The sequence below is a fragment of the Balaenoptera borealis genome (assembly GCF_965194805.1).
Source record: "Balaenoptera borealis genome assembly, chromosome: 7".
NCBI classification, from domain to species: Eukaryota; Metazoa; Chordata; class Mammalia; order Artiodactyla; family Balaenopteridae; genus Balaenoptera; species Balaenoptera borealis.
The window spans coordinates 17,356,528-17,371,860 of NC_138864.1; the positions used below are offsets into that span (position 1 = coordinate 17,356,528).

The 15,333-nt window shown below is 41.5% G+C and overlaps 1 protein-coding gene and 1 long non-coding RNA gene across 6 annotated transcripts in view; one reads left to right on the top strand and one right to left on the bottom strand.

Annotated features, from left to right (window-relative positions):
- LOC309632393 overlaps positions 1 to 15,333 on the top strand; it is a 158,524-nt gene that overhangs the window by 129,680 nt on the left and 13,511 nt on the right. The window lies entirely within an intron of this gene.
- The window catches only part of RALA (RAS like proto-oncogene A), a 70,340-nt gene that overhangs the window by 10,017 nt on the left and 44,990 nt on the right, over positions 1 to 15,333 (bottom strand). For all 5 annotated transcript variants that reach the window (XM_082399924.1, XM_082399925.1, XM_082399921.1 and 2 more), the window contains 3 exons: positions 9,233 to 9,385; positions 6,199 to 6,407; positions 2,559 to 2,733 (listed from right to left, as the gene is read on the bottom strand). In XM_082399924.1, coding sequence (XP_082256050.1) covers positions 2,559 to 2,733; positions 6,199 to 6,407; positions 9,233 to 9,346 — 498 coding nt within the window. In that variant the 5' untranslated portion in view covers positions 9,347 to 9,385. The remainder of the gene's footprint in view (positions 1 to 2,558; positions 2,734 to 6,198; positions 6,408 to 9,232; positions 9,386 to 15,333) is intronic.

Here is a 15,333-nt window from a genome sequence, read left to right on the forward strand (position 1 = left end):
CTTAATCCTGGAAAATCTGATCAGACTTCTGGTAGTGGATGACACACAACATGGGAGATGCCACAGGTATTCCAACCATTGTTTTAAGTAAAATAGAGAGGGAAGAACATTGGCTCCAGAGCCGGCCACAGCCAGAGCCAGCAGATGCCACTACGGCGGCGACATGGTGAGCTTGAGCCAGGTGTGTAATCTCTCCACACCTCCGTTTCCTCATCTAAAAAGGCGCCATGAGAGGAGTATCTATGCTTCATAGGGTTAAAGATAAAACAGTGAGAGCTCGCCACAGTGCCTGGCTCTTGCAAGCACTGAAGAGTATTCGCTCTTATAACTATGTATTACATCATTGCCTCAGCAAACAAACCCAAAAAACAAATATAATCCAAACGTAACCAAATTTAAGAAACTGAAGAGTTGCTGCAAGTTACTTTTCCTTAGCCACTGAGGTACTTTATCTGGTAGCCACTCTTCAGGACACAGCAGTGAAAAATGCATCTGTCTGTGACTTAGTTCTCTGGTGGCAACCACAGGTACTAGAATCTTACATATTCCCCTGATATATACATACATGTGTGCTTGTGTGTGTCTGAGTGTGTTTCAAACACAGATGGCAGCAAACTATAGACACTGTTCTGTACTTTGCTTTTTCATTTACTGATGTTGAAGAAGATCATTCCATATCAGCACATCTAGCTCTACCTTCATTTCTTTTCAACAGCTGTACAGTATTCCATTATATGGACGCACTGTAATTTAAAGCAGTCTGTTACTGGACACTTGGATATTTCCCGTCTTTTGCTTCTACAAATAATGCTTCAATGACTATTGCTGAACATACACTTATGCATGGATGTATAATTTTATCCGTATAATAAATTTTTAGAACTTGAATTGTTGGGGTCATAATTTTGATAGATAATTGCCAAACTGCCCTTCCATGAACATATGAGAGTTCCTCTTTTTCCCATACTCCTGTCAACAGTATTATTATCAACCTTCTTGCTTTTTTCCAACTGACAGGTAAATATGTCATTATATTTTAAAATTGCACTTCCTTTTTTTGTAAGTAAGACTCATAAGCCTCTTTGCAAGTTTAAACGCGATTTGCATTTCTTTTCTGTGACAGGGCTATCTGTTTTTTGACCATTATTTTCCCATTGGGCTGTTGGTCTTTTTCTTACTGTCTGGTGATATCTCTGATAAGGCACACTACCGTATTTTCCCAGGGCCTCTGATGCCAGCAGGTGACACTACAGGACTGCTTCAAGCCTCAGAGCTTGGACAGTTATTGCTCCCCACTCCCCTTAGATCACGAAGGTTTGTTCTATAACCTGCTCAAGACATCAAACAGGAGGAAACAAAGTATACATATGCTATGACAATCTTCATTGGTGCCTTTCAAAACCCCAAACATGCTGAACCTCAAACTATATTTCATTAGTACTTTAAAAAACATTTGCCATAACTTTAGAGGAAACTGGTCTACTCAGTAGAAATCTTATAGCAATTTGTACAGATGTCTTGGACTTAACAGGAATCTGACCGTGTGACTAAAAAGAAATCAATCAGTTTAAGACAGTAATAACACTGTCTTAAAACCTACCGTAAACAAGCAGAAAGAATCTCTCAATGTTTAACGTCATGATTTCTGGATCAGGGTTGCGAATCTTCAGGCACAGCAGACCAGCTCACAAGCACCTGCGGCCACCTACCTAGGGCAGTTACTCCAAGTGTGCCGCGCCGCCCCGTCTGCACACCCAGGAGCCAGCTACACAGGCAGATCCTCAGGTCTCACCCCAGACCAAGCGAATCAAAATCTCTGGGGAAGACCCAGGAATCTGTGTTTATCAGGCTCTATAGGCAAGCCTCCTGCACGTTATAGTTTTTGAGAGGCACGCGGTAGAGCCTAGATCCGCGGGGGCTGAAAGGGCCCCGCCTGGAGGGCTCTCAGAGCCTGTGCTGCCCCAGCGCAACCGGCAGGCTTCCTAAATACTGATGATGGCGTCCCGCAGCCGGATGAAAGGCACCTGGGAAGGCTTCTAGGAACGAGGTAAGGGTGTTCTTCACCTGGTCTCCAGGAAGGGCCAATCCGAACGCAGTGTGAAGATGAGGGGAGAGGGCAAAGGAGCTCCCCTTCCACTTGGGGGAGAACAGAGGCTGAGGGTGGGGAAGGCAGCTGTGCTGACAGATTTCAAAATCCTCTCCCCTGGGTCTGGGAGAACTTAAGTGAGGCTGGGCAGGTGTCAGCTCAGAGGACTTACATAGTTCCTTCTAGATTCTCCAGCCAATCAGGATAAGGGGGAAAAAAAAAAAAAGGAGGGATTCAGGTCAGGAATCTGTCAGTGCTTTGGAAAAAAAAAAAAAAAAAAGGTACATCTAGCTGCAGTGTCTCATGTTTTAACACCTCTCGGGAACCTAAGGACAAAGTGAAGTAAGAAATTCCTAACACGTTGCACTTGAGCATTCAGGGCCGATAAAAAATCAACACGTATTAAAACAGAGCCGAGTTAAAGCAAATCAACCTATTTTTAACATGACGTGGTAGTAGAGCCACCTTTTACCTTGTCAACATTCGCTCGTGTTTTAGCAGACGTTTCCACATAGTTAACGTTCCACTGATCGGCTCTGGTTTTTGCCTCTTCTACAGAAACCTGCCTCTTATCTTCCAAATCTGATTTGTTTCCAACGAGCAGAAACGGAACATTCTCATCTTCCTTTACTCTTAGAATCTGCTCCCTGGATAAAAGAGAAAATGAGCAAGAAATATTAACGTTATCTCTACATGTTAAAATAACAAAACACGCAATTAGCATTTATTTATGTTTCTATACAATAAAAACTAGCTCATTTATTACAAAGTAGGAAACAAGCAGCACTTCTTCCTTTTTCTACCATCAATGATTTGAGCTCCACATTCACTTCATTTGGAAAAATATACCAAAGAAGAGTATAAATATGGCAGTAGACGTACAAAGTGAATATCAAATGCAACTTCCTCCGAAATGCTTTTTTAAAAATAAACTTTTTATATTAGAATGATTTCAGATTTACAGAGAAGTTGTGAAGATAGGACAGAGAGTTCCCATATACCCCACATCCAGTTTCCCCTACTGTTAACATTAAAGTGGTACACTTATCACAATGTATAAACCACTGCTGATACAAGTATACCTTGTTTACTGCAATCTGCTTTACTGTGCTTTGTAGATACTACTTTTTTTTTTTTTTTTTAACAGACTGAAGGTTTGTAGTCACCCTGCGTCAAGCAAGTCTATCAGCGCCATGTTTCCAACAGCATTTGCTCTCTTTGTGTCTCTGTGTCACATTGTGGTAATTCTCGCAACACTTCACACTTTTCCATTATTATTATATTTGTTACGGTGATCTGTGATCAGTGGTTTCTGATGTGATGACTGTAATCATTATTGGCATTTTTGCTTGAAGTGATGCTCTCTTTAAATAGAGTTCGAGAGGCTACTACAGAATTTTAGAATAGGAAAGCACCTTTACAAACTGGTCCAACTTCATTCTTATCAGAAGGAAGGTGAGAATGAAAAAACGTAACAGAGCTTTCTAACATTTCTATCAAACACTTACTAAGCACTACAAGTTGTATGCCAGCAACTGTGCCAAATAGGGGTACTAGGGACACTGAAATGGATAAGAAGAGTTTTTACCATATCAGGAAAAACACATATAAATCAATCTCGTATACGAGTGGGGCGAGTGTGCTGTTGCAGCTGTGGTAAGCATACCGCACACACACGAGGGAACGATGGATCCTGCCTGGGTGACGGGAGGCCCAGGAAGGCTGAAGGGAGGAGCTGACAATCAGAGAAATGCAAATCAAAACTGCAGTGAGGTACACCACCTCTCACTGCGCGGAATGGCCATCATTAAAAAGCCTATAACAAATGCTGGAGGAGGCGTGGAGAAAAAGGAACCCTCCTACACTGTTGGTGGGAATGTAAGTTGGTGCAGCCACTATGGAGAACAGTATGGAGGCTCCTTAGAAAACTAAAAAGAGAACTACCATATGATCCAGCAATCCCACTCCTGGGCTTGTATCTGGACAAAACTCTAATTCAAAAAGATACATGCACCCCAATGTTCACAGCAGCACTATTCACAATAGCCAAGACACGGAAGCAACCTAAATGTCCATCGACAGATGAATGGATAAAGAAGATGTGGTATATATAGAGACATATATAGATATATATACACACAATGGAATACTACTCAGCCATAAAAAAGAATGAAATAATGCCATTTGCAGCAATATGGATGCAACCAGAGATTATCAAACTAAGTGAAGTCAGAAACAGAAAGATAAATACCATATGATATCACTTATATGTGGAATCTAAAATATGACACAAATGAACTTATCTACGAAACAGACCCACAGACATAGAGAACAGACTTGTGGTTGCCAAGGGGGAGGGGGTTGGGATTGGCAGATGTAAGCTTTTATATATAGAACGGATAAACAACAAGGTCCCACTGAATAGCACAGAGATCTATACTCAATATCCTGTGATAAACCATAATGGAAAAGAATATGAAAAAATAATGTATATATATGTATAACTGAATCACTTTGCTGTACAGCAGAAATTAACACAACATTGTAAATCAACTATACTTCAATAAAAAAAAAATTAAAAAGACAGGAGCTGACACTGTGCTATATACTTTGCAGGTCAGATCGTTTGGAGTGCCTACTATAACCATTCAGACGATCTCAAAAATGGCTTTCCTATTGCTGGTCAGTTAGTAGGAGCACTTTTTATTTACGGGAGGGGCAACAACACACTGGAGGTACAAAAGACAAGTAATGAATGATTCACTTATTTTCTGTAACAGCAACAGCCCAAGATTCTTTCTCTTGGCATAAAAATATTTCACTCCCTTGAGATACCACTTTGGCTTTGGTGACTATGGTGACAAAATGTATTCCATTACTCAGAACAGAATCTGCTACATAATAAGCACTCAAAATATTTTTTTGAATGAATGAATAATCACTGACACTTACGTAACTTTCAACATGTCTCCCAGGATTACAAAACTCCCTTTGCACTTCATCGCATACAAAACTCCTTCCTTATAGAAGCCAACAAACTTAATGTTACGAATAAATTTACATTTTTAAAGTTTCTCAATGACATACTTTTTTGCAAAGGAGGTGCTTTTGGAATCTTTTAAGTTCTTGAGAGTTTCATGTACACATAAAAAGGAATGCTTTGTGTAACCCTTGCTTCAGTTTCTTGCTCAACCACCAGGAATGACCTCTTTCCTCATCTGTGGAAACCCTTCTTCTCCTGCAGGGTTATCTATCTCTTGAAGGCCTCCCAGCTCCTCTCCTCTCCTGGATCCTCTGTAACCATCACTGGCCACGTCTCCTACTTTGTCGCTAACTTACATTTGGTTTCATGACTTATTCAACTCAGCTGCGTGAAATCTTGAAAACAGGGGATATATCACATGCTGCCTTGGTGTGCCCCACGCCAAAGCAGACAACGCAGAAATAAAAATATACAAGTAAAGAATGCTTGTGATTTTGCATGCCGTCTTTACGAGACGACTCAAGAACTTATTTATGCTATATTTCTCTCAAGTATAGAGAGGAAACCTCTCCCCTTTACCAGCCCCCCGACCCCGCTGCCCAAAACCAAATGGAGGACAGATTTTGATTACGCAAACAGTAAATAAGATGTAAAAAAAATACTGTATAACAAAGCTTTGTGTGCCAATCTATGGTGGTATTATTTCTACTAAAAGTCCGTGCTATCAGTGAGGTGGATGGCAATGTGCCTCCTGGGCCTAACACAGGTGCTGAGACACCAGTGACCAACACAGCAAGAGTGACAGTCTGGGCCAGAGATCCATTATGCAACGCAAGCGTCTACTCTTACGGCAGCAGTAGTACTGTGCTTCAAAGGGAAATACTTCAGAAACGCGTGAGGAGAGTCTGGGTACGGGTGCTGCCACAAGCGCAGGCTCCAGTGCCGCTGGCACCGGCGCGCCAAGGATGTGAGCACAGGCGCGCGGCGGACAGCGTCACGCTGACATCAGAGAGGGAACAAACGCGACCAGACGCAGAGGGAAAGGCGATCAGGTAAGAGCCTCTGGCTGCCTGCTTGTTTCTGAGGAGCAAGCTGTCGCGCGGTGTAACGACGCGACTCCCTGACCTACCTGAAGTCGGCTGTGGCTGCGAAGGACTCCATCTCCGTGATGGAGAAGACACAGAGAAAGCCCTCGCCGCTCCGGAAGTAGTTGTCCCTGATGGCAGCGTAGTCCTCCTGCCCGGCTGTGTCCAGGATGTCGATCTGCACTTCCTCCCCGTCCAGCACCACCTTCTTCCGGTAGCTGTCGGCTTTGGTCGGCTCATAGTCCTCCACGAACTGCCAGAGATGAACAGCGCATCCACGTGAGAATTATCCTTACTTTCCAAAGCTGCTTATTTTGAAATACAGAGTCACATGAAGTTGCCAAAATAGTACTGAGAGGTCACATGGGGCCGTCATTCAGTTTTCCCCAATGGTAAACACTACATTCATTTAAATTTCCATTTCAGGCAATTCGGTGGCTTCCTCTTTTACAAAAGGTGGGGACTGAACAGCTCTAGGCCGCCGACGGCTTGAAAGACGTGCCTTTTTTCTTACTTAGAACAAACACTACACCTGCAAAAACTATTACACAGATATTTTATCAAATGTTTAAGAACCCTTTCTGTGTGACTCTAAATAAAAATTTTCATGTCAGAACTGTGGAAATAACTTGAAAGTAAGTTAATATTTAGGTAAGCATTGAAAGCACGGTTAAATCTTTTCTTTCTCCAAAATGAACCGTGTCAAGAAAGTGGCTTATACTAGCCTGTAAAATGCCAACTCTTGAACTTTGAAATTTCTCCCCAAACTTCCAATTTCTTAAAATAGTACAATTAAACAACTTTACAGTTGTACTTCTATCTTTTACCCCCTAAATCTCACCTCGCTCGATATTTTTGATCAGTGTATCATTGTTGGCATACGGGTATGTATATACACATACTTTAGTGGGTTTTTTGTTAGTTCCTATAAATATTTTCATTATCTGATATTTTCTTATTTATTTGCTCAATGTCTAAATCCCCCTATTAGAATTTAACCCCTGGGGGCAGGGACCTTGATTAGTCTACTCATCATTGTATCTCCAAAGCCTGGAATATGCCTGGTACATGGAAGACACTCAACAAATAATTATTAAAAAATCAAGCACAGGGCTTCCCTGGTGGCGCAGTGGTTGGGAATCTGCCTGCCAATGCAGGGGACATGGGTTCGAGCCCTGGTATGGGAGGATCCCACATGCCGCGGAGCGGCTGGGCCCGTGAGCCACAACTACTGAGCCTGCGCGTGTGGAGCCTGTGCTCCCGTAACAGGAGAGGCCGCGACAGTGAGAGGCCCGCGCACCGCGATGAAGAGTGGCCCCTGCTTGCCACAACTAGAGAAAGCCCTTGCATAGAAACGGGGACCCAACACAGACAAAAAAATAAAATACATAAATAAATAAGTCAGGAGCTCTTTTAAAAAAAAAAAAAAAAAATCAAGCACAGTGTATTTGTAACTGTAAAAGCTACAGAACATTCTATGACAATTACATGCTAATATTTTACAAATATTAAATATTTATAAATATTTATGAATATTTAATGAATAGAAATATTCAGATAGCATATCTGATAATATTATGAATATTAAATATTTATGAATATTAAATGAAAGCGTAACCATTCCTCAAATGTCAGACGTGAACATTCTTACTTTTGACCTCCTATTGTCAAGAAGGGGACTGACTTAAGGATTAGTTTGAAGAAAAGCAGCTATTAAGGTGAATAGCATGAAAAACAGAACTGAACAGATAAATTAGCAATTTCATTTAAAGTACCATTTCAGTTTCTCCCTCTCTAAATTGTTTATCATAAGCAACACGACTGATGGATTTAAGAGTTCTGTGTGTGTGAAAGAAATGCTGACGAGCAGGCAATGAAAAGAGACCTTAGGTGGTAAAAGTCTGCAGGATTTTTTTCTTAGAAGACTAGGTTTAATACTTACTCATCAGAGATCACTCTTCTTGGGCAGGTTGGAAAACCTCTCTGAGGTTCTGTTTCCTCATCTGTAAGATGGGAAAACCACTGCCTACCACACAGGATTTTTTTGAGGATTAAGAAAGAGTAACCATAAATCTTTGCTTCTATTTGGGAGGAGGAAGAATTGAGGATCAATGCTTAAATTTGATTACCAACTCTTAAATCATTTAGCCTTATTAATAGTCGTCTAGGGAAAGAATGTATTGCTGTATATAGGCTGAGACCTTACTTCTGGGACAATAAAGTCTGATACAAATACATGCACAGAAATCTGTAACCTGTCTAGTAATTTTATTTTAGGGACACAGCCTTTTCCTGCTTAGTGTTGAGTGTGGTGTGCCACTCCAGTACACAATAACTGACTTTTTCACTGAAGTTATTAAAGGACAACTTATGTATATTAACGTCAAGTTTCAATTAGGTACTATATCCACCAGTTCTATTAATTCAGGTGGGACTCACCATTAAAACACTAAAAATAAAAAAGCCAGTTAGACTGCTCAAAAATAGGTACTGTTTCCAGGGTTTTTTTAAAAATTAATTAATTAATTAATTAATTAAATTTTGGCTGCACTGGGTCTTCGCTGCTGCACGCGGACTTTCTCTAGTTGCGGCGAGCGGGGGCTACTCTTCATCGTGGTGCACGGGCTTCTCACTGCGGTGGCTTCTCTTGTTGCAGAGCACAGGCTCTGGGTGCGTGGGCTTCAGTACTTGTGGCACGTGGGCTCAGTAGTTGTGGCTCACGGGCTCTAGAGCGCAGGCTCAGTAGTTGTGGCGCATGGGCCCAGTTGCTCCACAACATGGGGGATCTTCCTGGACCAGGGCTCGAACCTGGGTCCCCTGCACTGGCAGGCAGATTCTTAACCACTGTGCCACCAGGGAAGTCCCTGTTTTGTTTTTTAAAAGCATAAGGATTTTAAGGACCTTGAGTTCTTGACTTGTTAAATCAAGTTGTATACAAATGTTGACTCTGAACAGAAGAAAAATGATCAGTAGCTTTCAAGAATTCAAGGAATCCATCCAAAACAGCACCAAAACTAAGCTAGAGAAATATTCTCTGAAAGCCCAAACTTTGATATCCATGGTAAAATCAGCACTTACCTCATCATACATGAACTGCAGAGTCAGAGCAGACTTGCCCACACCACCACTGCCTACCATGATGACTTTGTGTAAGGCCAAAGAATTCTGACCCTTCGGCTTATTTGCAGCCATCTTGTGTCACAGAGTTTTCACCAAAGGATTAAGAAGAATCTGAAAAGAATGAAAGGACAAGTAATGCTCAATACATTCTTCTTCAGAATTCCAGTGTAGGAAAGAGATATGATGTCCTTAGGCGTCAAGGTATTAGTTTTCATTCTGCAGTGATTTTAAACAGATGGCAAGTGAAGTATGCTTATTTGGGGGAAGAACCACTTATCAGAGAACACCATGGCAATAAGACAAGTATATGACTCAAGGGCATTTCTCTTACAGCAGTTTTCAGTAATGAGCTTGCTGACCGAAAGTGAAAATTTCCCAGTGCAACCATATGCTGACAATAATGGAGTATTTAGTTGTATTAGAATATGGTCACACAGATTACAAAGCAGGCTGAACGATCACTTTGTTTTCATATTATCCTCTATTGGCAATAATTAAAGAGATGTTTCTTCTAATTTCAGTAAGAAACAACTGATGAAGGAAAGAAAGAAAGAAAGGGGCGGGGAGAGAGGAAGGAAGGAAGGAAGAGAAAAGAGAAGAGGAGGGAGGGAAGAAGAAAAGGAAGGAAAGAAAGAAAGGAAGGAAGGACGGAAGGAAGGAAGGAAAAACCCATCCCAACTACTTGCTGGTAGAAATATAAATAGAACCGAATACCGTATACCCCAACTCCCAAGTATTATAGTACTGGAACACCTGTATATTTTGGGATGGATGGCTAATTTAACGTAAACACCTGAATCTAGTGTGCCCTCACTTTTGTTCACTACATTCATGGGCTCAGCGTGGAAAGACCAGGTTCCCCAGAGGTCGTAGTGGTGACGCACACTAATGGCAGCCCGTTACCTTTGGCCATGGTACCAGGCCTTAGAAAGAGAGGCGGCGAGGTCACAGCAAACACTGCGTCTGTGTGGAGGCCCATGAGAGGAGACTTGTTCTGCACCTTCCTTCTCAGCACCTCTGACCTGTCTCAGTCACAGCACACCTTTCTCAAGCTGCAACTTACAGAACACCCCCGCCCTGCCTACTTCTGTATCTCAGGCCATCTCTCCCAGCCTGGCCGCATCAGCCCACACTGGTCTCCTTTGATTTTTCATACGCTCTTCTCTGCCTCTTGGCCTTTACCATGCAGTTTCCTCCATCTGGCATACTCTTAATTTGGCTAACTCCTCTCAGTGTCGGGGTTTCAGCCTTACCTGAAACACTCAACCTAAATTAGGCTCTCCCCTGCCCTGTGCTCACATAGTACGTGACACTTTTCTTTCATAACCATTATCACAAGTCGGAATTGCCTGAGTGTGTTAGCTGTTTAATACGGCTCTTCTTCCTAATATACCAGAAGCAACTTGAGTACAGGCGCCATGTCTGTTGGTTTACTTCATGCTTAATGTAACTAATATGCCTTGGCAAAATCAGCCATTCAGTACGTGTGTGCGGAATGAACAAATAAATGTTCGAGTCTGACTTAACCTTGGGGAGTGCTTTAGACTGTACTGGTATAAAGCAGCTATTGCTACTAGAGGTTCCATCACAAGCTTGTTAGGCAAGGACAGTCTGCCGTGGGCTTGTGCGCCACACACTGGCTACACAGGGCACCCAAGGGCTGGGCACTGCTCAGGCCGCCCCAGAAGTCAAGCCCATAAGCCTATTTGCCCAATACAGAAAAGTCGTAAGGAAAAACAAAAAATCCCATAACCTTGCTCTCCACTTAACAACACGAATACATTACACTGTGTTTGAGACAGCTTCAGTCTGCACGGAGCGTAACTGAGATCACACCGTATATGTGGCTTTTGATCCTGTTATTCTTACATTATGTCTAACATTTTAGTAGAGGCAGCTTAAACTGTGCAGCATATGGGAAAGAATCCACATTTGGAGGCTAGATGTTCAATTTAATTCAATAAACAAGGACTGAGACCCTCTTTTTCCTGGATACCAAGGAGATGATCATTGGATTCTGATGATTACCACTGCTGAGAAACAGTGAAAAGTAATAGTGTACTTCAGATAAGTAACCAGAAGTCCAAAAGATACCTCGTCTAAGCGTTTATGGAGCAGCTGTTGCTGGCGTCCCTAAGTAAGGCAGGAAATGACTTCTTTCTCACCATTATGACCCTTACTACTGGCAGCTGTAATCACATCACGGCTACGCAACTACTGTTATATTTTTAAAACAGTTAATACCACAGGAGCTCAGGGTGTGAACATATCAATTAATACTCTAAGAGTTCAGTGTGTGCGTTTTTAAAGCAAAACATTTAGCAGTTACACCAACTGGGTTAAAACACTTTCCCTTCCAGAACAATTTACAGTATAGTCTGTGACTTAGAAAAGGCAGAGATTCCCAAAGACATTTTTCCCAAGTGCAGACTTTCTTTAATAACCATTAGCTGCACATCCCATACTTTCAAGGAAAGCTATCCAGGAAAAGAAGCCCCCGCCAAGGAGACACTCCTCTGCCCCACTGCAAAAACTTGGCTTTCCATAACTTAGGTCCCAATTCCTAGTCTAGATGTTGGAACTTAAGACAACATACATGTAAATAAGAAAATTCCATTAGTGCTAAGCGCAATGAAGAAACTAAGGGGCACCGGGATAAGGGGGGGGGGAGGGGCTACTTCAACCAGATGGTCAAGGGCGACTCCTTTGAAGAGGCAGCATTTGAGCTGAGACCTGAATTTTATAAAGGAACCAGCCAGCTCTGAGGGAAGAGTGTTCTAGACACAGGGAAGAGCAAGTGCAGAGGCCTAAGATGGGAGAGGGTTTGCCACGTTCTAGGGGCCAGAGGAAGGCCAGAGTGGATGGAGCCTACGAGTATCAGGGAGAATTAACAGGAGGTGAGACTGAGAAGCAGGAGAGGCCAAATCATAAAAAGCCTTGAAGGCCATGGAAAGGTGTTTGAGTTTTATTATCATTGTAATGGGAAGCCTCTGGAGAGTGTGTAAGCAGGACTGTGACATAATTTATGTTTTTAAAAAGATTACCGTGGCCAGTGTGTGCAGAATGAATGGTAGAGGTGCAAGAGCTGAAAGCAAAGGAGTCCATCCCATAGTCCATGACTAGGTTTGGCAGATGCAAGCTGCCAATGACCTTGGGAAGAGTCACCTCACCAATGAGGTAGGAACCATAGCCTGAATGGGGTGGGTTGAGGAGAAAACAGAAGGTGTAGAAATGGACTTGACTCTGAAGATGAATGGAGAAATGGGGCCATAGATGGACACGGTTTTTTTGCTTTGGTCGCTTTTTAATTATTCTTAAGGGATGTTTATATGATAATCATCTAAAAGAGGCAGAAATTAATGAAGAAGAGAAGGTGCCTCTAGGAGTAGACCAGGGGAGTAGAGACCCAGGGCACACAGGAGCAGGGACAGCTCTTTCTTTGTAATGGGAGGTGAGGTAAAGCAAAGAACAAGGTACAGGTGCAGGCTGCAGACAGATCTGGCTCTTTCTTTATTTAACTGCATCTATTATTTCCTCCATGAAATATGATTCACACAGCAGTTTAGTGAGGAGTTGGAATTCAAAAGCACGCCTGTCTAGATAGATCAGTGGAACAGGATATACAGAAATAGATCCAAATACATACTATAGTTTAGTGTGTAATAAACGTGGCATTTCAAATGGAGGGTCGGGGAGGGAAGCATAGAGGATAATTCAGTAAATGGTACTGGGACAACTGGTGAGCTATCTGGGAAAAAATTAAGTTGGACCCATTCTCCTCACACCAATATAAATTGTAAATTTATAAAATAAATTTATATAAATCTTTGAAAGTGGATCAAAGATTTAAATAAAATGAAATCACAAAAGCACCAGAAAAAAAAAACCCACAAAATTTTTGTTTTATAATCTTAGAATGGGAAAGGCATAAAGTACTATCTAAAACTCAAGTCATAAAATAACTTTGATAAATTTTACTACTCAAAACAATTTCTACATGGCAAAATCTTCTATAAGCAAAATAAAAAGATAAAGATAAACTGAGGAAAATATTTGTGATTCATTTCAAAGAGAAGAGGTAATTTCCCTATATAAAAAGTTACTATAAATAAAACCAACAACTCTTAAGAAAATGGGCAAAAAATACAAATAGTCATAGGAAAGGAAATACAAAGGGCTCTAATATGCTCAACCTTGCTGATAAGAGAAATACAAATAAGATTAGACTGGATCTCAATTGTTTTACCCATCAGATTGGTATCAGTATGTTTGTAAGGACCAGCAAACTATAGCCCCCTTGGCCTGCTTTTTGTATGGCCTGTGGCTAAGAACGGTTTTGTGTTTTTGAAGGGTTGTAAACAAAACAAAACAAAATAAAACCAAGAAAAATATGCAACAGAGAACGTATGTGGCCCACAAGTCTAAATAATGTTTTCTTTCCACCCTCTACAGAAAAAGCTTGTCCCTCCCTGGTAGACAAACAGGCACATTCCTTCACTGCAGTGGAAGCGTAAACTGGAAACATGGACTAATTAGCAACCATAAAAAAACAGATGCTCTTTACCCATTGATATGGAGGGAGTTAAAACATATTGTTTTTTTAAACTAATTAATTAATTAATTAATTGGCTGCGTTGGGTCTTCGTTGCTGCGTGTGGGCTTTCTCTACCTGTGGTGAGCGGGGGCTACTCTTCGTTGAGATGCAACAGCCTCTCATGGCAGTGGCTTCTCTTGCTGCGGAGCACGGGCTCTAGGCGTGCGGACTCAGTAGTTGTGGCTCACGGGCTGTAGAGCGCAGGCTCAGTAGTTGTGGCGCACGGGCTTAGTTGCTCCGCGGCATGTGGGATCTTCCCAGACCAGGGCTCGAACCCGTGTCCCCTGCATTGGCAGACGGATTCCTAACCACTGCGCCACCACATATTGTTAAAGTGAAAAAAGTAAGATATAAACCAATATAACTTGTATGCTATGAACTGCATAAAAAGATGAGAAAAAAGGGATTTAGAGGTTTATTTGTTTATATACCGGAAACGATATAAAAAATGGTAACACAGGGTTGCCTGTGAGGATGGAAACTAAGTCACTGGTGGACAGAAGCGGGATAATGGCTTTTTGCTAACTACCAGTTTCATTTTTGTATAATGTGAACATATAACTTGTTTTTAAAATTAAAATTAGTCATAAAATAAATAACATTACCCTGTTTATTTCCTGCACTCGCTTGGTAAAAATACAATTAACTACTTTCCTGGCACCTTATACAAACTAGGAATTGGAGGACTGAACCTGAATTTTAATTGAAATACTTCTCCATGTATGTGTATGCATTTGTGTTTTCCTCCTTCAAGTAACGAGATAGGGATCCTTGAACTTCAAATTGTTTGGTTTGTAGGGTTCCTCAATTATTTTCTATCTTTTGCTGTTCAAACAAATATTTTTTAATTACACAATGGCCTCCTCCCCCCTCCCCCCACCTTTTGGGTAACATTACATCCCTGTGACTTACTTATTTTATAGCTGGAAGTGTGTGTGCACCTTTTGACCCCCTTCACCCATTTTGCTGCCTCACCCCCATCCTGGCAACCACCAGTCTGTTCTCTGTATCTATAAGCTTGGTTTTCTTTCCTTTTTTTTTTTTTAGATTCCACATATAAGTGAAATCATATGGTATTTATCTTTCTCTGTCTGACTTATTTCTCTTAGGATAATGCCCTCAAGGTCCATCCATGTCACAAAGGGCAAGATTTCATTTTTTTAATGGCTGAATAATACTCCATTGTACATATATGCCACATTTTCTTCAACCATTAACATGCTGATGGACACTTAGGTTGTCTCCATGTCTTGGCCACTATAAATAATGCTGCAATGACATGGGGGTACATATATCTTTTTGTGTTAGTGTGGATCATATGGTAGGTTCTATTTTTAAAAAGCGATGTCCTAGAACAATACTATAGAATCTATTTGGTTATGGGTGGGCTTCAAGTTTTCAACCTTACTGTTTTTCTCTGCTTCACCCAGAAGCTAGACACCTACACCATGCTCACCATGTTGAT